Source organism: Numida meleagris, chromosome 23, assembly GCF_002078875.1.
Source record: "Numida meleagris isolate 19003 breed g44 Domestic line chromosome 23, NumMel1.0, whole genome shotgun sequence".
NCBI classification, from domain to species: Eukaryota; Metazoa; Chordata; class Aves; order Galliformes; family Numididae; genus Numida; species Numida meleagris.
This window is the reverse complement of record NC_034431.1, coordinates 168691-193673: the sequence shown is the minus strand read 5'-3', so window position 1 is coordinate 193673 and position 24983 is coordinate 168691. Positions and strand designations below refer to the sequence as shown.

The 24983-nt window shown below is 47.7% G+C and overlaps 2 protein-coding genes across 5 annotated transcripts in view; one reads left to right on the top strand and one right to left on the bottom strand.

The window, feature by feature from the left end:
* PKNOX2 (PBX/knotted 1 homeobox 2) overlaps window positions 1-10958 on the top strand; it is a 66378-nt gene extending 55420 nt beyond the window's left edge. For all 4 annotated transcript variants that reach the window (XM_021376016.1, XM_021376015.1, XM_021376014.1 and 1 more), the window contains 6 exons: window positions 4660-4792; window positions 4866-4963; window positions 6799-6918; window positions 7849-7925; window positions 8426-8604; window positions 9416-10958. In XM_021376016.1, the coding sequence (XP_021231691.1) occupies window positions 4660-4792; window positions 4866-4963; window positions 6799-6918; window positions 7849-7925; window positions 8426-8604; window positions 9416-9663 (855 nt within the window). In that variant the 3' untranslated portion in view covers window positions 9664-10958. The remainder of the gene's footprint in view (window positions 1-4659; window positions 4793-4865; window positions 4964-6798; window positions 6919-7848; window positions 7926-8425; window positions 8605-9415) is intronic.
* On the bottom strand, window positions 13271-23773 carry FEZ1 (fasciculation and elongation protein zeta 1). The gene is made up of 10 exons (XM_021376190.1): window positions 23691-23773; window positions 20878-21178; window positions 19008-19104; window positions 17961-18047; window positions 17550-17760; window positions 15898-16169; window positions 15452-15532; window positions 15058-15133; window positions 14278-14343; window positions 13271-13433 (listed from the first exon to the last, which is right to left on the bottom strand). Exons 2-10 carry the CDS (start codon window positions 21150-21152, stop codon window positions 13417-13419), a joined length of 1182 nt encoding a protein of 393 aa, XP_021231865.1. The 5' UTR covers window positions 21153-21178; window positions 23691-23773; the 3' UTR covers window positions 13271-13416.

The window sequence follows — 24983 nt, the reverse complement described above, 5'->3', positions numbered from 1 at the left end:
TTGCAGTCCTCCACCTGCATGACAAAGGTTCATACCTCAGTTTGTTTTCGTATAATTCAAATTTTAGCCTAGAGAAGGGAACGTTTGGTGCCTCAAGAACTATAGATAGACAGAATGTGCAGAAATATGAACTGAAATGGCTGAACTGAGTTGCACCTTGGCGTCTTTTGGAGCAAAACAGGGGATTTCACTTCAGTGTTTGGAAGAGAAATCAGGTGTCCCTTAGGGATTTATTTCTCTCTGATAATGTGTTTGGCTTTTTTTGGTGGGAAAATGAAACTTGGGATTGCACAGTCCTCCCTGAAATAACTGCAGCCAACGCACAATTAGCCAGAGGTTTGCTAAGCGCCTCTTGGCACTGTTCCTTGACGGGAGGCAGATACCAGAGGCTCTTTATGGTGTGTCAGGGCATTTTTAAGGTGGTGGAAAGGAGAAAAAACACATCACTTGTAGCTGCTTAGCTCCAAGTGCTGCACAGTTCAGAACTCCTGGTGTTACACTCAGGGACACCACCTTTGCCCAGCACAAGGAGGGGAAACATGAGAAGAAGTTGTTATATTTCTTACTTGGGTTTCCTGAAAGCATCAAACCACTTAATCACTGATCTAAAAAAAAAAAGCCTCTCTCTATTTTCTAATAATCTCTAGAAATGGACTTATTATCCCTTCGCTACTTTATGGTAGCATTCCTTATGATCAAAATTAGCAAGACACTTGCATAAAAGAGAACAATAATTGCTCAACGAGCATCTCGTTTGTAATTTATTAGTTTCTATTATTGTGCATTGCCATGGCAACAGCTCGCATCCCGGGTGATGAGAGAGATGTTAGATATGAGCCGACGAAGCTCCTGGTCCCAGCAAATGGAGGTGCACATTTTTATCAGTAATTTTCATGAAAATAATAAGTGAGGGAGTTAATGAGATGGAAAGCCGTCCTGTGGCTATTGTGATTTTTTTCCTTTTTTTTAAGTGTTGATCTAATTAGAATGCATCAGTCAGGAAAAGTAATGAGGATTTAGCATCTCACAAAGAGGTGGGGATCGTATCAGAAAATTAGCACAAGTCTTTGGAAAATAATCAGGCCAGTGGTGGAGAAGGGGCTGAGCACCTCGGATTCCTGAAATCCCGGGGCTGTCCCCCTTTTCCTTCTAAGCAGGACAGGAAAGTTGAGAAATTCAAGTGAGATTTTGGAGATAGTTGGTAAATAAATGGGTGAGACCCCATTGGAGGGGAATTGCACTGCAGGATTGTCACACTGGCTCAAGGACAAGAGGATTTGCAGCTGGCAACAGGAGCTGAGCTAGTCATGGTGACACCCCAGAAAGAGCCACCATCTCACTTGGGCACTGGATGAGGATGATGTACTTGTGCTGACATAAGGCCAAATGTTTTTCTAATTATCCAACTTGGCAATGTTAAGTGCCAGCGTGCTTTAGCTCATTGAGTATACTTGAGTTTGCATGGATAAAGCTTAAAAAAAACAACAGTGGAAACACTTCTTTTTCATCAAAGAAGTCTTATAGGGCTGGAGATGCTTCATAGGACTAAAGAACTGTGAGACACTTGCACAAAAGATGGCAAGTGGGATGGTTTTGCTAATTATTGTGCTATTAATCTCACACCAAAGGTAGGTATAACACCTAAGCAGCCACAAATATAGGATTTGTTTAAAAAATCTGAATAATGGAAATGTGATTAATCCATTATTGGTCTACAAGTTTTCTTAGAAAATAGGTTTTCCCAAGGTATGGGATCAGTTGTGAAAGCAAACTTCCTGGCTTGGGCGAAGTTTTTTGACCATAAAGTAGCCTGCTTAAAGAATTTATGGATATGTTGTAACAAGAATGAGAGGCAAAACTGCGAAAACAGTAGGTGGAACTGACAAAATGGGTTAATCACCGTTGTATTTCCCTGTTGTCTCCAGAAAGGATGGTCTTAAGGTTTGTTGTTATGTGGCCTTTTAAGATGAAAAATGCAAGAATTTCTGGAAAGGCAAAAACGCCAGGAGGTGATGAGAAGGTTAAAGATCATTCAGCAAAATTTTCAAATTGGGCAAAGAGATGTTTCCATTGTTGCTGAAATCTTGCATCACCAAGTCTGTGGATGAATCCTGGCACTGACCAACTTTCCCTGTGCCACGAGCCTCTCCTGAATCTGTTGCCTTACTGACCTTAACCCATTTTCTCCACTGCTTTCTCATTTCATGCCCCTCTTTGTTTTGTGGAGGAGTTTTAGCCTTTCTGTTGAACTTGGAGACTTCTAATTCCACTTTTCTCTCCATCAAGCAGTTCTTCTATTTATCTTGGTCACTTTTTGTTCAGTTTCATCTCTATCAGGTTTTCCTTTCCTTTGAGTCTTCATTGGACTCCTTTTTACTTCATCCATTCAATTAATATTGTTCTAGTTTTTCAGACGGGGTGGGAGAGGTAAGGTGCTTGTGGCATCAGGGAAAAAGCCAGTGTAACCCAGTGTTTAAAGTTCTACTTGGTTCAACTTCAAGGAAAATGTTCCTTTGACATCCAAGTGGCTCTCAAGGCTCCTGAGCTGTCTGTGCATGCAGGAGGCCAATCACATTAGGAAACAAAGCAACTCCTAGGAGGTTTAACTTGGGATACATCTCCCAGCTTTCAACTCCTGTTTTGAGTGAGAATTGCAGCAGATTGACAGCATTAATATGGGTGTTTCCAGGATGGTGTTTCTTCTCATCTTCTTCACCAAACTTGCCAGTAGTTGGACAGCTGGTTGTGCTGGCCTTCCTTGATGCATTTTTTTTCTGTATGGACCTTAATTAAGTTTTTCCACATGGATGTCTTTTGATTTCTCTGTTACTTAAAGCCAACAGGTTTTCATCTCCCATCCATCAACCTATGCCTCCACAGTGTTGAGTTTGGCCAACTCTTTCTCAGCAGACTCATAGGGGTTTTTTTTGTGCAACTAACCCAGATTTTTCACAGTTTAATACAAGCACAGATAAATTTCACAAAATTAGGAGGGGACGGAAACTTCATGCATGTGTGCCACCCAAAAATAAGTCACTGCATCATAAAACTTAAGTGAAAGGACATCAGCACAAGTAGCACTGCGTTTTCTCACTTGTCTTATTGTGAGAAAGGGGTTGGGTTTTTTGTACAATGCAGTATATACCAGGTTCATTTCCTCATTAAAGTGATTTTTAATTTGGAGAAACCATGTTTTGCCATTGAGCTGCAGAAGTTTGGTGCTGAGATGGATCTGTAGAGACACCTAGTGATGCATTTTTTACTACACTCAAGTATAAAAATTGCCAGAAACTTTCCAACTGGAGTCCTGGAATAGAAGACATTTATAAAATCATCATGGCAATGTAATTTGGCTGGCATTTGCATTTAGCATGCTAAATACATTTTAAATCTTCTTGGAGATATCTATAACTATTTTAAGGCAGGGCCTCCACTTCCATTGGGTACCTCTGTTTTTGCAGTGTTGATGCACTTTCAGATATCCTGAATTATTTTTTCCAAGTACACTTCCAAAAACAGTCTTCAGGATGCTTGTTTTTTGAGGAATTGCAGAATGAGGCAGAAGAGCTCTGCATGTCCCCTGGTGAACAATGCACCCACATCATCTCTTGATTTACAATTAATTGATCTGAGTGTTCAAATTATCATCTCCATTGCTTTATTGCTAGAATAAGAGGGGCTATGACTTCTTTCTGACCCAGCCATGCTTGTGTTACTGGTGTCAGTACACATCAGTACCCCAGATAAATCCTCTTTTCTTAGACAGCAAAATAGGTTTCCTGAGGAAATGTATTAAAATGAAGGAAGTTTAAGTAAGGTGGAAAATTCCTTTTGTTGGTATTTTGTACAGCAGCTGAGGAACAGGACAATGGAGAAGTGAAGCAGAATGGGAAAATGAGTAGAAAAGGGAGAAAAAGATCCTGGTTTTGCTGCGAAATATGGATGCATCTTTCTCATTTACAGCTGGGCATATTACAGATACATACCTCTGTTAAGCTTACTTTGAAATGATTGGCCCTATGTTCTCCATATCCTCCCATCGTGGCACACTTCCCTTCCCAAAGTATTTCACTAAATAATCACATAACCTATTTGTGCTTCTTTGCATTTGCAGATCCCAGGTGAAAGCCGTTCTGCAGCTGGGGCTGGCACTAACATTACAGCACCAGGGGAAGAAATGTCCATTTTTGCAATAAGTTAACTTTAAAGCTGCAAGGAATTATGCAGCTTTATATATTTTCTTTTTTAATTATTATTCTGGCAAGGAGAAACTGACAGTGGTTATTTTCTGCTGCTTATTGGAGATCTATGCTGTTCACATGCTTTTTTGGGAAGTTTAATTTTTTCAGAGCACTCTATGGTGCTTTCCCTCTGAGGAGAAGCTGTTTCATCCAGTTTCAGCCAAAGGAGGGAAAAAAAAATGTAGATAAGACAATATAATAATTTCCTTCTTGTCATCTATCTGGTGCTTTTTTGTCGTACTGAAAATAGTGGCTGCATAAAGAGGTGAACTTGCTTAGACACAAGTGGGAGCTTTGCAAAGCGTAATTCCTTGTTTTTTCCATATTTTATTTCCAGCTGCAACAGAAGGAAGGGAAAACAAAGCTCTTATTGCGTGTGACAAAATGCTTTGAAATCTTTCTTCTCCTTTTTTTGCAGGAGATGCTGCAGAGCTCGCCTGCGGCACTACCAGCCGCCTCCAACCCCCCGCCAGGCATTGTGGTACCTGCAGCTGCACTGCCCCCGGGCAACCTGGCCATGGGCAGTGGGGCTGGATCACCCGCCGTGCCAGGTAGGTCCAGTGGGGAGGCCAGCGGGAGCCAGCCCTCGGGGTGCGGCACCCCCATGAGCCCTGTCTTCTGCAGGTGGAGCCCTGTATCAGCCCGTGACGATGGTGACATCTCAGGGCCAGGTCCTCGCCCAAGCCATCGCTCCCGGTGCCCTGCAGATCCCCAACGCCCAGGTAAATCCTACAACCACAGAGCATCCTGAGCTGGTGGGGACCCTCAGGGGTCACCAAGCCTGACTCGTGGCTGCACACAGCACCACCCAAACACTAACCCTTTGTCTGAGAGTGGTGTCCAAGCTTCTGTACACAGACCCAGGGCTGCCCCATCCTATGTGCAGAATCTGGCATTTCTAGCATTTTAGGATGAGAGGTGATGGCCTCATGTTGTGCCAGGGGAGGATCAGGCTGGATACTGGGAAACATTTCTTCTCTGAAAGTGGTGGTGCACTGGCTGCCCAGGGAGGAGTGGTGGGCTCCCTGTCCTGGAGGTGTTCCAGAACTGTGGGGTCAGTGGGCATGGTGGGGGCAGGTTGGGGTTGGGGATCTTGGATGTCTACTCCAGCCTTAATGATTCTGTGATTCTCTTGTTAAACTTCACGTGGTTGGTTGTTTGCCTGACTGTCCGATTTGTTAAGATCTCTCTGCCCCTTCTTCACCACGTTCCAGGGAAGCTACAGTCTCAGGTTTATTTTTGTAGGGTGAAAGATCTGCACCAAAATGATCCACCGAAATACCTCAGAATCATTATCTTGGGGGGACCACAAGCATCATCTATCCCATATGGCAGTGCTTCCTTTTTTCCCCTTTCTTATAACAGTCTGATGAATTTGGGGTGGCTTTGAGGCATCTGTTCTATTTTTATTCTTCTGATCAGCCATACTGGGTTTCTCTGCATTTTTGCAGTAAGACAATGATTTAGGGTAGTAATGGCTTTATAAGGACAACTTGCCATCCCTGTCTGCATGTAGCCTGCGTCATCCGCAATCTCTTACAAACGCTGTCATTCCTTAGGAATTTGGGCCAAACATATCACTCTCTGCCACACTGCTCCCTGGGGGCAGATCAGCCACAATCCCCCTATATACACTTTTAATGGCAGGAGCCTACTAACACTATCAGACATAAATGCATGTGGAAAAAGAGGATATTTTGGAAGGAGAAGACACGTCCGCAGCAGGTTTTAATGCCTTCAAGGCTTCTTTTCTCCTTTCCTTCTTTAATATCTTGCCGTCACCAGCTTGGATCTTGCAGCAAAGCCCTCTGAGGTACAAGAAACAGACGCGCAGGGAATATCAGGGCAGGGAGAGCAGCCTGGACAAGCACCTCCGGATGCTCTTCCTGAGCCGCTGGCGTGATTTATTCATCTGGAGCTCATGGGAGCGGTGGGACCTGGCAGGCTGATGTTTAATTCATCCAGGAGAAGTGTTTTGATGAAGAGCTGGGGAAAAAAAAATCTTTTTAACTGAGGCTTCAGTTCTTTTCCCATGACATAATTAAAGCTTCTCTTGCAGCATCCCAGTGTATTTATTTTTAATTTTTTCTAAAAGCAGCACACTTTCTGACAGTGTTTCTCCTCTGTTATTCTATTAATTGGAATAAGCAGAGTGAGGAACAAGGAGTTAACGAATCACAGTTTTAACCTCAGGCTGTAAAAAATAGTTGTCTCCTTGTTTTGTTTTGTTGTGGTATTAAGGTTAATTATCCTCCTTAATTGCATGTTGAAAGTGGTTGTGGCATTGTCCCCACTGGTGCCACGGTAGTTGGGAAAAGCCAATTGCCCTTTGCAAAACTGGGTGCCAAAATGAAGACACTAAATGGGCAAACAGATCCTGGTGGGAAATGGGAATTTAATGCAGATTTTTGTCAAACAGATGGGATTTAGGAGGTTCTCACCATGGTCTGTTTTTCCCATTCCACTACTCCCATTTTGGGTTCATTTTTGCTTGGTTTTTTGGGGGTTGCCAATCACCTTTTTCAGCTGATTTTCCCCCTTTTCCTCTCCCTGGCAGGTGAACCTGGATCTCACCTCACTCCTCGACGGCGAGGACAAGAAGTCCAAGAACAAGCGGGGCGTTCTGCCCAAACACGCCACCAACATCATGCGCTCCTGGCTCTTCCAGCACCTCATGGTGAGCACTGTAGCCACTGGTGTGTTCTGCAGAACACACCCAGGTGGTTCCACAAGGGGGGAAAAATTCTGCTTTGTGAACTGGAAAGAAGAAAAATGCCCTCAAAACCTTCAAAATGAATGAACTGAGGTGGTGATTTGTCTCAGTTTGGGATATTTGAAGGCACAAAGTGGCTTTGCTTTTTTTTGGGAGCATTTTAGGCGTGAGTGTTTTCATTGCAGGTGGCAAAATTATGACCTCGATGTTTTGCAAACAAAACCAGAGGGGGAAATAAGCCGAATGTGTAACTTTCATCCATCCTGAATCCCCCCTGTGTGAGAGGACTAAAAGCTACTAAAAGGCGCTAGGTCTTCCCATATGTCCCATCTTCTTAGCCCAAAAGCACCAACAACATAAATTATGTGGTTTCCAACCTAGTAGCATCGGTGCTCACAGTTTTGTTGGGCTTGGGATATTTTGAGCCCCAGCAGGAGGAAGAAATACTGGAAATAATATGCCTTAAGTGCTAGAATAAATGTTGACACCATGGGAAATAGCACTGGGAACAGTGAGACATCCCTGGGAAATCCCACATGCAGCCAGCTCTGGGAACACTTGGCCAAGTTGATATTTTCAGGGGATGCTTTTGCCAAAAAAGGAGCAGGTTTTAAAGCTCAAATCCTAAATTTTCTGACAACCTTTATTAGAAAACAGTGGAGAAAATTGTTTAAACTAACCAAAAAGGAAAATCTCCTTTTCCTTCAAGTAAAGCCTTAGATGAAAAGCATTGAAAAAGAGTTAAGGATGCTGGGGAAACAATGGTATCTTGCAAATGCAACAAGCCATCAAACTTGAGAGTATGAAAAAAAAGTGCTCTTTGATTTTTATTTCCCCCGATTGAGGCTGCTGCTTTACATGTGTATGTCATTTTGCTGCCCATCTATCTTCCAGCACCCATATCCCACAGAGGATGAGAAGAGGCAAATCGCTGCACAAACCAACCTGACCCTCTTGCAAGTCAATAACTGGTGAGCACACTGGTGGCCTGTGCTGTCACCTCATAGATTTTATAGATTTCAAACTATTTAGGCTCTGTTTAGTTTATTTGTAGGGATCGGGTGAATGGTTATGGCTCATTTTTAGGCAGTACAGTGGCTGTGTGCTTAGTTGTTGGACTTGATGATCCTTATGGGTCACATCCAGCTCAGGGTATTCTGGTTCTATGATTCTAGTGTTCGTTTGTGATGTCTCAATGCCCTCTCCTGGCAATCCCAATATAGCAGCCAGTATTTTCCTCCAGCAATTAATAGCTGGAAGAATTAGGGCAGTGGCTTAACATGCCACAGACAAATGAAACAGAGGCACATGGCCTGTGAAATGGGATAGAAAAATAGTTTTCTGCACCCTCAAACCGATTCTGAAAGGATTTTATAGTAATTATATTAATATAGCAATTCATTAAATTGTTATTGTTAAAATTTTTAAAATAACTGTATTTAATTGAATGACTGCTTTTTTCCTGGGAAAGGTTCATCAATGCCCGCCGGCGCATCCTACAGCCAATGCTTGATGCCAGCAACCCAGACCCAGCCCCTAAAGCCAAGAAAATCAAATCTCAGCACCGGCCCACCCAGCGGTTCTGGCCCAACTCCATTGCTGCTGGTGTCTTGCAGCAGCAGGGTGGCAATTCAGGGACAAATCCTGATGGTAAGGACAATCCTGATGGCCCCTGTTCCTCCTGGATGGGGCCATGCATTATATTATGGCCTGATGTTTGTATTTAAAGATTAAAGGAAAAACACGTTGAGGAACTTGCCCATGCACAACAGGCCGTCCAGCTGGTCATCAAAAGAGCAATGGCAATGGGGTCACTTGCATGGCAGTGTCATGGTTCCCTTGTGACAGGCACCATCATCTTGTTAACATGGGGATGATCCTCTTGCTGAGGTGTTTGTGAAGGGGAAAGTAGATAGGAGATGAGGAGATAAAACCAGTGAGAGGAGAGGAGGAGAAGGGAGGGGAGAGGACGAGAAGATGAAGGGAGATGGTGAAGTGGGAAAGTGAAAGGAATGTTGCCCGAGAAGCTGTGGGTGCCCTGTCCCTGGCAGTGCTCGAGACCCGGCTGGATGGGGCTTTAGGCAACATGATCTACCGAGAGGTATCCACACAGTAGGGGTTGGAACTGGATGGTCTTTAAGGTCCCTTCCAACCCAAACCATTCTATGATTCTATAATAATGTTTTTATGAACGAAAGAGATGAAGAAAGAAGGTGAAGAGAAGCTCTGACAAACCATTTTGGACATCATCTTCCTGAAAAGTTAGAGTTTCCTGTTACTTAGTAAAGATACAGCAGTTAAAAATGTAAGGTTTAGGCCTCAGGAGGTGGCTGGGGCAGGTGGGACCCCCTACAAAGTATTCTGTATAATACAGTTGTCCATTTGTGTTTTCTTAGGTTTATGCATTTTTTTGTTCTTTTTATATTAGCCAGGGAGTCCTTATTTATCTGTTTAATTTCAGGCTCCCTTGCCATGGACAATCTGCAGCCCCTCTCATCAGCCACAGCCACCATGGCCATGCAGCAGGCCATGCTAGCAGCTCATGAGGACTCCCTAGATGGCACTGAGGAGGACGATGAGGAGGAGGATGAGGATGAGATGGAGGAGGAGGAGGAAGAGGAGGAGGAGGAGCTGGAGGAAGAGACTGGTGGCCTTCCGGCTGCACCTGGTGCCAACCTTGGCTTGGACCACAGTGACTCACTGGAGTAGCTCACCCTGCGTGCTCCCCAAATCATGGATGGCACCGGAAGCAACCTCTCCCAGAGTAGCAAAAAACAGCAAGAACAACAACAAATTGGTGAGAAAAAAGCTAACTGTGGAGGCACTGACAGATTCCCCATCCGCCTGTGGGAGCACTGGGGCCACCACATCAGCACATGGCAGTGAAGGACATGTGTTTACAAGGCACATATTGTAGCCGGATTTTTTTGAGGTTTTCTTTCGGGTTTTATCCTTGTTTTCTCCCTCTTCCCTTCATTTTTGGTAAGGAAAGTGTTTATAGGGGAAGCTATTTTCCCCACCATGTTCAGATGCCACCATGGGCTGTTGCATTCTTTTGGATTTCCTGGTGCAAAAAAAAAACAACAGAAACAGGATTGATGTATTTTTGGGGGAGGCTTCCCCAAAAAAGGTCATTCACATAAATATCGGCATGTGGGGAAAAAACTGCAAGTTGTGAATTCTGCTTCATATCAGATTGGAGGAAAATTTCATGCTCTTGACCCACGGGATTGCTCAGCTCTCCCTGTTTTGGCCCCAGTGCTGTGGCCATTTGGTGACTCCACATGTGACTTTCAGGAAAAGAGAGAAAGCTACCCAGACTCTTTAATTTATGTGCTAAAAACCTATCAAATCTGGAAAAAAAAACAGCCTTGTCCTTCAGGGCTGAGACTGGATGTGAAGTTGGGCTGGATGCAAGGCTGCGCAAAACCTTTCCAGGGTGTTTTGGTACCAAATAGGAATAAAATAATTAAAGCAGCCCTTCACCCAAAATTGAATGGTGATTCATCCAGAAGGAAGGAAATTGAAAAAGATGGTATCTCCCCAATGTCATCCACCTGTGCAGGAAAACATGGGGGTTCTTACCCTCAGGTGCCACCAGTGAGCTGTCAGGGGGCAGCTCTACAAAAACACTGTATTTGGGGGTTTTGAGTAGTAGCAAAAAGGCAAATTCTGCCTTAACATGTGAAAACAAAAGCAGCCCAGGTAACATGGGGCATTTTCTCAGTTTCATGAGGGTGGAAAAAAAAAGTTTTTTTCCTGCAAGTTCTTCCCCAGCAGTGTGGGGTTTATTCTTCTGTAATAAGGAAGGATTTTGGCAGCTGCATGAATTGCCATTTTTGACCTTCTTTTGGCTCTTGAAGAGTTGAGGAGAAACAGCAGCCACAGCCAAACAGGCCCCAGCAACAAAGCGATGCAATGGGCAGCAAAGCCTATTTTTCAATACTGATCTGGTGTGAATGTAAGCTGTAATTTCATAAAGGATTCATTGTAATTTAGTATTACTTCATGTCCATTTATTATAAAGTGCTACGAGATGAGGTTTTGCAGCTGTATTTTATTGTCAGCTTCTTCCTAGTGGAGGTAAGGGGGATGAAGGAGCAAGTGGAACCCCAGAATGGGTGAATAACCCTAAAATGGGCAACCCACAAATAGGCAAATTCCCCCAAAATGAGTGAATTGCTTCAAATCTGCAAATGAGTGATGCAACCCCAAAAGGACTCGTAGTTACAAAAGTGATCCTTCTCTACGAAGAACTCCAAAACTGAGTGATTTTCCATCTGTATGAACTATGCTCCCCCGAAATGAGGGACTCTGCCTCTCCAGATATGCGCTGTGCCTCCGAATGAGTGACCCACTCCAAAATTAGTGGGAGCTGCCCTGACACTGAAATAAGCACTGTGCCACCAAATGTTGCTTCTCAAAAATGAGGAGTGCTCTCCAAATATGATCGACAGTCCCCCAAAATTGGTCTCTTCCCACAAAATGTCTTTTCCCCCAGATGAGCACCTAAAATAAGCAACGCACCCCAGAACAGCATGATTCTTCCCAAAATGGAATCCTTGCCTAATAAGCACCCAGCAGCTTGTTACCCCAGAATGTGCATATTTTGTAAAATGCTGAATAATCATGACCCACAAAGTACTCTTTTCTACCCAGAAGCTGCGAAACACAGCTTTTTTTCCCTGTATAATCCATGATGAGATGGTTTTGGACCTGCACTGAAAGCTGAACACTCACAAGTCCATGGGGCCAGATGGATTGCACCCTAGAGTGCTGAGGGAGTTGGCAGATGTGGTTGCCAAGCAACTTGCCATCATTCTTCAACAGTCCTGGCTAACCAGGGATGTCCTGGTGGACTGGAGACTGGCAAATGTGATGCCTGTCTTCAAAAAGGGCCAAGAAAATGGTCCCAGTAGCTACAGACCCATCAGTCTCACCTCAGTGCCAGGGAAGGTTATGGAGCAGATGATCTCAGGAGCCATCGTGGATCAATTAAAGGTCAACCAGGGGATCAGGCCCAGTCAGCGTGGGTTCATGAATGGTAGGTAGATCCTGCTCGACAAACCTGATTTTGTTCTATGACAAAGTGACCCGCTTAGCGGGTGAAGGTAAGGCTGTCGATGTGGTCTACTTGGACTTCAGTAAAGCCTTTGACACTGTCCCCCACAGCATCCTTGTGGAGAAGCTGGCTGCTCATGGTTTGGATGGGCATACACTGCTGGGTGAAACACTGGCTGGATGGCTGGGCCCAGAGAGTTGCAGTCAATGGAGTTAAATCCAGATGGCGGCCAGTCACGAGCGGTATCCTCCAGGGCTCGTTGCTGGGGCCTCTCCTATTCAACATCTTTATCAATGATCTGGATGAGGGGATTGGGTGCACCCTCAGTAATTTGCAGATGACACCAACTTGGGAGGGATTGTTGATCTGCCAGAGGGTAGAAAAGCTTTACAGAGGGATCTGGATAGACTGCATCGATGGGCCAAGGTAAACCGTATGAGTTTCATAGGACCAAGTATCAGGTCCTGCATTTTGGTCACAGCAACCCCAAGCAACCCTAGAGGCTTGGGGAGGAGCGGCTGGAAAGCTGCCTGACGGAAAGGGACCTTGGTGTGCTGATGAACAGTTGGCTGAATATGAGCCAGCAGTGTGCCCAGGTGGCCAAGAAGGCCAATGGCATCTTGGCTTGTATCAGGAATGGTGTGAGCAGGACTAGGGAAGTCATCCTGCCCCTGTACTTGGCACTGGTGAGGCCCCACCTCGAGTACTGGGTTCAGTTCTGGGCACCTCAATACAGAAATACAGAATGGAGCAAAGAAGGGCAACAAGACTGGTGAAGGGCTTGGACAATATGGCCTATGAGAAGAGACTGAAGGAATTGGGGCTGTTTAGTATGGGGAAGAGGAGGCTGAAGGGAGACCTTATTCCTCTCTTCAAATACCTGAAAGGTGATTGCAGTGAGAGCGGGGTTGGTCTCTTCTCACTAGTGATAGGTGACAGGACAAGAGGAAATGGCTTCAGGTCACGCCAGGGAAGGTTTAGGTTGGATATCAGGAAAAACTTCTTTACTGAAAGGGTTGTCAGGCACTGGAATAGGCTCCCCAAGGAGGTGGTTGAGTCACCATCCCTGAATGTGTTTAAAAACCGTTTGGATGTGGTGCTCGGGGACATGATTTAGCGGTGGGTTGTTAGGGTAGTATGGTTAGGTTGTGGTTGGACTTGATGATCTTGAAGGTCTTTTCCAACCTGAGCAATTCTATGATTCTATGATTATATTCATTGCAGGCAGGGGAAGAAGACACCGGATGCCAGTTGCTTAATTAATGAAACAAATTATTTATTTCCCAGCTGTGCAAAGGTTTGGGGGGGTGTGGGCCGGGTAGGCGCAGGTGACCTGTTTCCATGTGTCTGGCCCCATTTCTGGGGGGCGCCAGGGTTTGGGGGTGCAGGGCTGCACTGCATCAGGTTGGGCAGAGCACTGCAAAGAGAGAGGTGAGCGAGCACAAGTGCATGGGGCTGCACTAGGGTGTGGGAGGTTGCAGAGTGATGCATGCTAACAGGGCTGCAGGAGGGTCCACAAGGATGTGCAGGGGAGCACAGTGATGCATTTGTATGCACTGATGCATGGGGGTGTACATGCATGCTTGAGGGTTTGTATGCACGACTGCATGAGCATTCATGAGTGCGCACCAAGGATGCACAAGCGTTCATGTTGAGGGTGCGTAAATTTGAATGAGGTTGCAGGGTGGCTGTAAATGGGATGTACAGAGGATGCAGGAGGAAGGCAGAAAGGGTGCATGAGGAATTCACAAGGCATGCACAAGAGGGAGCACAGGAGATGCACCAGGGGCATGCAGTGGTGCACAAAGAGTGCATGGGAGATACATAAGAGATGCAGGAGGATGAGCAGGTGATGCACGAGAGGTGCCCTGGGGATGCATGGAGGACGCATGAGGCACGCAAAGGAGAGAAGATGCACAGTGGCGCATTAGGGATGCACAGGCATTCCCAGTGGATGCAGAAGGGCCACTGATGGGTACACAGGGGATGAAGGAGAATGGACAATGACACGTGAGGGCCCATGAGGATGCTGTAAGGATGCAGGAGGGATGCTTACGAGATGCACCCAAGATGCAGGGGAGATGTAAGAGATGCATGAGGGATGGGCAAGGGATGCACAGAGAATGCATGAGCCATGCATGAGCACTGCATGAGAGGTGCATGAGGGTGAGGGAGATGCACAAAGGATGCACAGTGATAAATGGGAAATGCACTTGGGGTATGGAGGATGCAAAGGAGATGCATAGGGCACATGCAGGTACCTTTGAGGATGTAGTCCGTCAGCAGTGTGGGCACCTTCTCATTCCCCTCCTTCATGGCAAACAGGACTGCACAGTGGAAAAGGACCCTGAGTGCAGCCCATGTATCCCCACGTGCCCCATTCTCCCCTCAAACAGCCCCACACCACCACAGAGGCACTGTCACAGTGTACCCATCCTGACAGTACCCAATTGGAGCATTTTCACCCCCCATCAGCCACACTCAGGTGATGCAGAATGAGAGTTTCCCACTCAAACTGGGACTGGGGTGGGCTGTAAAACTTGGGGGGGGGGGGGGAGCACTGCAAACCAGCTGTGGTGCTACAGTGATGCAAAATGGGTAACTGCACCCCAAACTGCTCAAGGCATAGCGATGCAAAATGAACAACTGTGCCCCAAACTGGCTATGCTGGGGAGTGCAAAATGTGTCTCCCAATGTGGATGGACCTCAGTGATGCAAAAACCAACACCTGTGTTCCACAGCAGCCATGCTGATGCAAAGCTTTTATTTGCTGCAGTGGTGCAAATGAGACAGCTGTGCCTCAAAAATCGCAGTGCTTCATTGATGCAAAATGGTGCTTCTCCTCCAAACTAGCTGTGTTGCAATGGTGTCATGCATCTGATTGCAAAAAAGGTGGCTGCTCCCCCAACTGGCTGTGTTGAAGAAATGCACAAAAAAGTGAATGCATCCAAATTGTGGGTGCTGCAGCAATGCAAATTGTGTGTTTGTGCCCCAAATTGGCTGTGTTATGGTGATTCAAAATGGGTCAAGCAAGGACTCACTGTTGGTGAGCATCTGCAGGTCCTCAACGGAGGGTGGCGAACCCTTCTTCTCGTAGGGAATCACTGTGTTCAGGTACTGCAAAGCAGAAAAACACCCCCGAAACACCTCTGTGCCACAAAGCTGCCTCCTTTTTACACCTCACTGATGCAAACCACCCCAAATTGGTGCAGAAGCAGAAGTGCAAAATACAGCTGCAACTTTCCTGCAATTGCATTTAATTTACAGATGTTTGGGGGCTACTGAATTAATTGGATGCTGCAAAAGCTGTACCCAAATGAACCCCTAGCTAGGGAGGATTGAAGGGATGAAAAAGGGCAAAAATGGCACACACATGGGTGTGCAGAGCAGAGGGTGGAAGGGGACAGATTTAGGCAAGTTGGGGGGAAAAGGCACCTGCTTCTCGTTCGCAGCGGGGCCAAAGGTCTGACGCAGGCCGGAGTGCAGGATGCTGGAGATGCCCTCCATGCTGAACCGCTGGGGACACGCGTTACCCTGTCACCTCTTGAGGCATGAGGACACCACCCTGGGCACCCGTATCCCCCCCCCCAATCTCCCTGATCCACATCCCTGTCACCCCATCCCCTGTCCTCACATCCCCATGCCATGTGTCCTGTCCATGTCCTCCATTTGCCCAATCCCATGTCCCTTCATCTCATCTCACGCGATCCCATGCTGTCCTATCCCATCTCATTCCATCCCATTCCACCCCATCCAATGCCATTCCATCCCATCCCATCCTATCCCATGCCATCCCATCCCGTGCCATCCCCACACCCACAGAACCCCACACTCCACCTCCTCCAGACTCATGTCCATGTGTTGCCCAACCCCAGCCCCACCTTCCTGGGCATGTGTCCCCCACGCTCGGGACGACCTCCTTGCAGGCTGAGCCCACGGTCGCGGCGGCGGCGGCGTGCGGCCTCCCGCTGCTCCCGCTGCTCCCCCTGCACGGCCAGCAGTGCCCCAATGAACGCCGTCTTCACCTCCTTCTCGAAGGCCAGCTCATCCCGCCGTGCCAGCTGGGCCACCAGCTCGGCCGACAGTGCCCGGCTTGCCGCCTCCGCACGCCCTGCTGCCGCTGCCAGCTCCCCGGCCGTCAGCTGCTCCAGCCCTGCTGCCAGCATTATCGTTAGGGTGCACGGCATGTGTGTACTGTACAAAAAGGCCTTACGTGCAAGGTGCAATTGGTGGGATGCCTGGGATGCTCACTGCAATGCATGTTGCAGTTAGCAAAGGTCCAGTGCAGCTACAGGGATGTCCAGTGCAATTCATGATATGCACAGCACAATGAGTGACATGCATGGTGCAGTGAGTGCTATTTCTGATGCAATCAGTGAAAGGCACAGTGTATTAGTTAAACACCTGGTGCAATTAGTGACATGCACGTTGCAACTACTGGAATGTCTGGGGCAATTAGAGACACGCCTGGTGCAATTAGTGACATTCCTCGTGCAGGGAGAACTACCCTGGTGCACTCAGCAAAAGCACAGTGCATGAGTGAAATACCTGGAGCAATAATCAACATGAACAATGCAATTACTGGAATGTCCGGGGCAATTAGTGACAGGCATCATGCAATTATTTGAGCATGCACTACAGTCAGTAAAATTCCGGGGATAATTAACAAAATGTACAGTGTAATTAGTGAAATGCACACTGAAACTTTTTTACTGCTCCGTGATCAGTGAGATGCTCAGCGCATTGCTGGAGCATCCAGCACTGTCATAGCACAATCACTGAAGTGTCCAGTGTCAGACCATAGTGCCCTGAGCAATTACAGAAGTGCCTGGTGCAATTAATGGCATGCATGGTGCAGTAAATGAAAAGCACTAAGTGCAATTAAGGGAATATACAGAGCAATTATCAAAATGCCTGGTGAGATTAGGGAAAACCTCTTAGCAGTCAGTGAAATATAGGCAAGGTATATTTGGGGGAAAACCTAGTGCAACTGTTTAAAAGTATTATAAAATTTCCCATGTATTTTGGAAAAGGCCTGGTACATGGTGCAAGTCAGCAAATTAGGAAAATGCACCAAGCACAGCTCAGGGAAGACCTTGCTGCATGCAGTCATATGCCATCAGGAAAGTGCAGGATGCAAACAGCAATGTGCAGAACAAGTGAGACATTTTTGCAAAATGCACATCTGATCATCTGCATGGTGTGCTTAGCAAAACACTTGGTGCACATGGAGGAAGGTTGGTGCATGACTCAGTGCAAGGCATAGCATGTTTAATGAACACACGGTGTGTTTTGCAATATTCTGGGTGCTTCAGAGAAAGGTGCAAGTCAGCAACATGCACTTACTGCAATGCACAATGTTGGAGACATTTTGCAAAATGCACTGCATGCTTGGTGAAACACAGGAGCATCTATCGCCATGCTACAAGAAGGGTCTCAGAGGGCTCGTTTTTTGCAGAGAGCCACTTCCTGGTGTCCAATTTGGTGGGAACTGTGCCCAGAAAGGGCTGTGCCTGGCTCCTACTGCCCGTACCTTCATGGGAGCAGTTGTTGTTGAAGGTGGGGGAGAAGGTGTTTAGGTCACGCAGGACGATGGGCTCCATGCCCCGGCCACCACCATCACCTTCTGCATCGGCCTCAGCATCCTCTTCCTCATCTTCTTCCTCCTCCTCGTCCTCATCACCCTCAGGATCCACCTCAGGGTCAGGCGAGCTCTGCATCAGCTCCTCCAGCTCCTCAATGACCTGTGGGGCACTGGTGTCCCACATCTGCACCCTGCACCCGACATCATCCCACATCTGCACCCTGCATCCAACATCTGAGTCCTGCAGCCCTGCCCACAGATAAGCTCTAGTGTCCCAAAACAAGAGGATTTGGCCTTTTTGTGTCCTGAGCAGTGTGAGCCCGGTGTTATGGCAACATCCAAGTGTTTGGGTGTTGGTACCTGCTCAGCTGTCAGCAGTGGCTCCTCGTTGATGCCCGAGTCATGCTCACTTCTCTCAGCAAGCTCTTCATCTTCCTTCTCACAAAGCTGCAGAAGACACAAGCTGGTCACCATGGTGGCACCATGGGCACTGCCTGGTGCAGGTATGGGCATGGCATAGGCACAGACACAGCCCTATAGCTCATGGGAAGAACTACCACAACCACAGCACTAGGGATGCACTGCATGTGGCATTTACACTGGGGAGATGTTGGATGGAGATGCTGGATGGGAGATGCTGCATGGGGGGATCGACAAGGAGACACTGGATGGGAGAGGTGGATGGAGATGCTGGATGGAGACAGTGGATGGAGATGTTGGATGGGAGGCATTGGATAGGAGTGTTGTATGGAGAGATGTTGGCTTAGGAGGTGTTTAATGGAAACACTGAATGGGGATGCCGGATGGAGATATTGGGACACAGAGATGCTGGACAGAAACTTCAAATGGTCATGCTGAGTTGAAATGATGGATGGGGACAAGTTTGATAGATGCTGCAGGAAGAGACTGAATAGAGACATCAGGTGGGGAGATGACAGGGAAATTCAGGATGGTAAGGACATGGAAGGAAAGGGATGGAGATGGCGGATGAGGACACTCTTCTCTAGTGACAGGTTGCACAACATCCAAACAAGCTCAGTTCGGTGGATTTTTGATGCAGTCACACAACCGTAAACATAGCTCTTCATAGCATGAACTCACTACAATGAAGTAAACACTATTTTATTTCCAGTGTGGGGACAGATTGGCAGGGACCAAATTGCCAAATCAAGCACTTAATCTTGCCCTTTAGAGTGACTGCCCCCTAGAATACAGATATCCCCTGCATGAGTGATGCATGTAAGGACAGCCACACAAAAATGCCACTTGTGGGTGGTCTTAAGTGCTCTGGCTCTGTCCCCTCCCTGATGGTCACTGAGCCTTAGGGCAGACGGACAGCTGTCAATCATCACAGGGGTCACATGGGGACAGCAGGGCTTTGGGGTGCCAAGGGTGTCACAGCCATACCTGGGGGTCGGTGCCATCAGGGGCCTCAGCCTCAGGGTGCATCCAGGGCCGGGGGGAGCCCCGGGGGGCGAAGCCATCAGTGAGGGCATCCCAGACTCTGCAGGGAGGTAGGTGTTGAGTGGGGATCACCAAAACACCCCAAAATGCCCCAAAATGCTGCCTCCCAGAAAGCCATCCTGAAACAGCTTGCCGAAATGCCGCCATGCATCCCAAAATGGAGCCCCAAGACACTCTGAAAGGCTCCAAAACACTGCCTGGAAAACCCCCTGAATGCCACTGAGATGTGTAAAACATCTCAAAACACCCCCAAATTCTGCCCCAGAACACCTTAAAAAATTTTGTGCACATCAGCATACATCCCAATTCCCCCTAAATCACCCCAAAACAGCCTGCCCCTCCCTAACTGCCCCCAGCTCCAAACCAACCATAAAAACATTCATTTGGGGATATTAATCCCATCTCCCTCCTCATCTGATTTTAATTTCCTCTTATTCGCATATTTCACAAACTAATGCATAAAAATGAACGTTAGAGAAAAATCATATTCCCGTTTTTAATGAAAATGCAACAAATATGGAAAAAGCAAACGATTATCCCCAAAATTTGCTTCTTTTCTGCTCTTAAAGAACCAGCACTTTGCAGAATGCAGCCACAGATTTTCAGGTTAATTATGGAAATAACTCATTAGTAATTAGAGGAAAGCGGCGCCTTTAAGGCCTCCACCCATCCCCCATCCATGAACACAGGGCTCATTGAAGAGTGGGGGAAAAAAAAAAGCCTGTTTTGCCCAAACTGACCCAAAGTGACACAATCCACAACACAAAGTGGCACCATGGGCCGGCTGCCGGTGGCAGCGCAGCACTCTGGGCATTTTGCCAAAACGCATTTTTTCTCTGCAGAACGACTCATTTTTCACTGAAAAATACAAAAACAGCTGAAAAAAAAAGAGATTTGGGAGCTCTTGGCTTGAAAACAACCACTTTGCTTGGTGAAAAATCAGCATTAGGAAGGGCAGCCTGGGAAATAATCCCAATTAAATGGGCAAAAAAAATCCATTAGAAAGGTGTTTGTACGTAAACACTGCTGAAAAAAAAAAAAATAAAATAAAAAAGTAATTTCTGCCCCTAAATGGCATTTTGCAGCAAAAAAAAAAAAAGGTTTCTAACGGAAATTAGATTTCAACGCAAATGCCACTATGACACTTTTGGCTGAACAGGCAGCACTGGGCAGATTTTGCCCCCAGCCACCCCACTTCGGTGCATAGTTTTCATATTGCAAGGAGGAGGCTGAGCCCTACTCCTATCTTACTCACAGTTTACACTTACCCCTGGCTCTCCTCACAAAGCCTGGGCCCGCTGCAATGTCATGTGGGGCACCCTGATGTGCCTGCTCATAGGATACTACACAGATACTCCATGGTATTGCATTATCATGCCGTGAGTTAGGGGCCTGATTTGCACCTGGAGGATATCTTGCAAGCATGCAAGGAGGTGCACAGGCCCCAGATGTGCCCTACTCATAGGATACAATACCATTACTCCTCACAATCATGGTGCAATGGGGGAAGCAGGTTTCCATGCTGGGGGTGGGGTGCATCTCACAGTGTTGCAAAGAGGCATGCAGGCCCAAGTGTCCTATTCATAGGATACCACACAGATACTCCATGCAGATGTACAACTATGCCATGATGTAGGGTACTGAGCAGCACATGGGAGAAGTCTCATTGGGGTTCAAGGAGGCACAGAGGCCCTAAGGGAGCATACTCACAGGTTACTACACCAAAACTTTGGTGTGCTGCTTGATCATGCTACAACACGGGGATAGGAGTGCGAGGAGACCCATGTTCCCAGCAGGAAGAGGCCTTACTCACTCCTCATCCTGGAGGTGCTCCTCCTCCTCCTGCGCCTGCAGCCGGCCTCGCACGGGGGCCAGGCCCTCAGTGGTGGCATCGTAGTTGCGGAAGCAGACGGTGAGCTTCTCATCGAACTCCTGCACCAGGTCCTCCATTGACTTGAAGCTCATCATCTCGGTCGAGAAGCTCTCCAGCTCAGCCAGTCCTGGGTCCATGGTGCGCCGAGGGGCCCCCCCACTGTCCCCAGGCCCCTCCTCAAACTCCTCCTCCAGGCTTACCAGGGGTGCCTCCATCCTCCTTGCCGCCGCCGCCGCCTTAGCTGTGGGGACAAGGTGCCCATGAGGCACCTGCTGCTCACAGGCTGTGTCAGCAGGGCTTCTCACTCCCTTTGCTGGCTGTAATCCCAGTGCCAGTAGTATCCCAGTAGTGCCTTAGTTGTATCTTAGAAGTAACTCAATAGTATCCCTAGAGCATCTTAGTACTGCCTTCATAGCACCTCAGCGGTGCTATAGTAATAAGCTGCAGCCTCTTAGTACCATCCCAATACTCTTTACTAGTAGGAAGTGTTAAAAAAGCCCCAAATCTTACTGCTGCCCTGACAGTGCAGCTAAAGCATTGCATCACTGCATTTTTTACTGAACTGTTACTATCTCAGTAGTAGCCTCATATTATATCACCTGGAAGTATCACGCTAGTATCAACAATGTGCTGACGGTATCCCAAAAGCTTCGAGTGCTGCCTTGATAGTACCCCAGAAGCATCTTACCACTGCCTCTTCTCATTCCCTAGTAATAGCTCAGAAGTATTCCACTGATATCATAGTAGCATCCGACTAAAAACTGAATACTGTTCCAATAGCACCTTATCAGTGTTGTGACAGTATCTCAACAGTATCGTAGTGGTACTCTGACACTACTTGAGCAGAGTCCTAGTAATGGCTGTGTAGTATCTTAGCAGTGCCTCAGACATACTGTGGAAGTATCTAAGTAGTATCTTTTGGAGGGTCCCAGGAGCATCCTGAGAGCACCTTTGTGCTACACTGAGAGTATCCTAGCACAGGTAGTAGTACCCTGATGGCATGTCAGATGCACCCCGATAGTATCCTAGTTATATCTTAATGGTGTCCTGAAGGTATTGCAGTAGTATCTGTTAGGATCCTAGCCATGTTATATCAGCATATGACTGGAATCTTAGTAGTGTCCTGATAGTATCTCGGTAGTGCAATGTAATATCCATACATATCTTAGTGCCTTCATGTGAGTGTTATACTGCTATCTCTTTAGTATCTTCATAGTATCTTACTAATGCACTGACAGCACTTTATAGAGTTCTGGCAATATCCTAGCCACATCTTAGCAGTGCTCTGACAGAATTTCAGCATTCTCCCGATTAGGACCCCAGTGATAAATTAGCAGAATACTGATAGTTATCCTGGTGGTACTTTATGATGTCCTGATGATCTTACTAATGTGTTCACTGCATTCCAGTAAGATTTTGGTGCTGTCTTGAGAATACTCTAGTCTTGACACGTTATGACATCAAAGCATCTTAATAATATCTTTTGTAGTATCCTAAGAGCATCCTGGTGGTATGTTAGCAGTGGTATCAGAATGCTCTGCTCTCAGTGTCAATCCAGGAAGGTCCTGGTAATATCTCAGCACCATCCCAGTAGTATGCTTGCAGTATCTCAGTAGAAATCATCCCAGCACTACTGGCATTCTATCCTGACAGCATTTTAGTAAACCCCTGCTAGCACCTCAGCAGCATCCCAGAAGTGTCCTCCAGGCATGCAATCCTGTGCAGGCATGTAGCCCTGTATGTGGTGGGTGTGCATGCCTGCACAGAGGCACATACATGCAAGGCTGCACATATATGCAGTGCATATGTGTTCTGTATGCACACCTGGAAGTGCATGAGTGTCAGGGCGCACATGTACAAGGGGTACGTGCATACAGGTGTAACTGAGTCAGGTGCTCCTGTGCCCGCCTGCAGCTCTGCACACATGCAGCCCTATGCATACAGTGGTGCACAGGTGCAGGGCACACATTTGAACACAACGTGTGCACGTGAAGATGCACGCGTGCACAGTGCTGTTTGTATGCTCAGGGGCTGCATGCGTTGGGGTGGATGCATGCACAGCAGCACAAGGACATGCTCCACACACATGCACATCATACATGTACACTGTGCACATGTGCACCATTGTGCACAAGCTTTGTGCACACCTGCACCATTCACACATACCCTTGCGCCCCCCAAGCTCTCCAGTGCACACACCCGCATGTGTGCTCTACACGTGCCCCTACCAGCATCCTCCATACGTGCAGCTCAGTGCATGGCCCCCCCGATGAACCCCAAAACGCCCCCCCAGCCCCACATCGCCCTCCCCCACCCCGTCGCGCAGCGCCTGCGCACCCCACAACGCACCACCTCCGCACAGCCGCTGAAGCGCATCGGGCACCGCCGGGGGCAGGCAGCGCCCTGCTGCCCCCCCACAACCGAGCACCCCCAAAATCCCTCCCCTACGACCCGTGCACAGTGCCCAACGCACCGCCACCCCCCTGGGGCACCCTCATGCGACGTCCCCCCACTGTGCAGCGATGTCCCCCTAGAGCCCCCGTAGGCCACCGCGCTGCACCTCCAAAATCTTCCGCCCCCCCCAACCCCCGCATGCATGCAACGCCCTTTGCAGCCCCCTCACCTCAAGCACCCACTCCCTCACCGTGCACTTACCCCGAACCCCCGGCTGCACCCCAACCCTCCCATTTGTTTGCACTCTCCCACACCCCGCGGGGGTCCTCCCCATGTCCTCCCCCCGACCCCGCACCCACCTGCGACCCCGCATCCTCCGCGCGCAGGGGGAAGGTTGAAGGGGGTGGGGGGTGGGGGGGACGCGTTGCGCACGCGCGGAACGGGTTGGGGGGAGGATGACGTCACCTGGAGAGCTCACCCCCCCCCCCCCCCCCCCAACACCCCCTTATCCCCGGGGAAGGGCAAAGGAAGGGGGGCGCGGGGGCCCACATCATCATTTGCATCTCGCCTTCTTCATCCTCATCCTCCTCACCATCATTATCATCAGTATCACCTTCATCCTCTTCCTCCCCATCATCCTCCTCATTTTCATCTTCATCCTTATCCTCCACATCATCCTTCTTTTCACCTTCCTTCTTCTTCTCCTCCTCCCCACCCTCATCCTCATCCTCCTCACCCTCATCCTCCTTGCAGCCTTTCTTTGAGTCATGCACCCCCCAATACATCGTTCTTCCTTCCCCTTAATATATGTGTATTTATTTATTCACGCATTTTTGCAAGTGTACAAATATATTGCATCCATTACAAAAAGCAGATGATATATGCATATATATATATATATATATAAATGAGGTAAAGTTGAAATAAGATCTTAAAAAAAACTATTAACTATGCAAAAATCCCTTTTCCCTCTTATCACAATGCTTTTTTTTTGTAAGCGGCTGTGCATCCATCACTATTCTCTGTAACCCTGAGTGAACAGCAGACCCAGTGCCCCCGGTTGGAGGTTATGCTGTGCCATGGCTGTCAGTGTGATGCACTGCAGGGATGCACAGGGCAGCACTGCTCCTGTATCCCTACACAGCTCCCAAGCCCCAGCGATGTAGCGGGATTTGCTGGAACTCTGCTGGAAATTTCCAGCTTCCCTGCTGTCGTCCTTTTGTTCTTGCAACCTAGCACAGAGATGCTGTGTTTTTAACAAATGGGCTCAAAGCACCCTGAAGCTGGAGGATTTCTTATAGGGCAGAAAATTCTGTTGGCAAGGCTTTGAGGCTGCATATGTGAGATTACACATCACAGTGTAACAGCTCTCCTTGACAGCTGCTTGGCCACACAGCACACCACATCTGGAGGAAGGAAAGCAGCATTTTGCAGTCCAACAGCTCCTTGGAGCACTCTGCTTTGAGAAAACCGCTGAGCTGTGCAAAAGGTTCCCACGGTCCCACCCCATCTTGTGGTTACAGCACTGTGAAGACACAAGGATTTAAAGGTCCTGCTCTGCTTTGTTCTGTTCTATTCCACTCCACTCCCACTCCACTCCACTCCACTCCACTCCATCCCATCCCATCCCATCCCATCCCACCCCATCCATT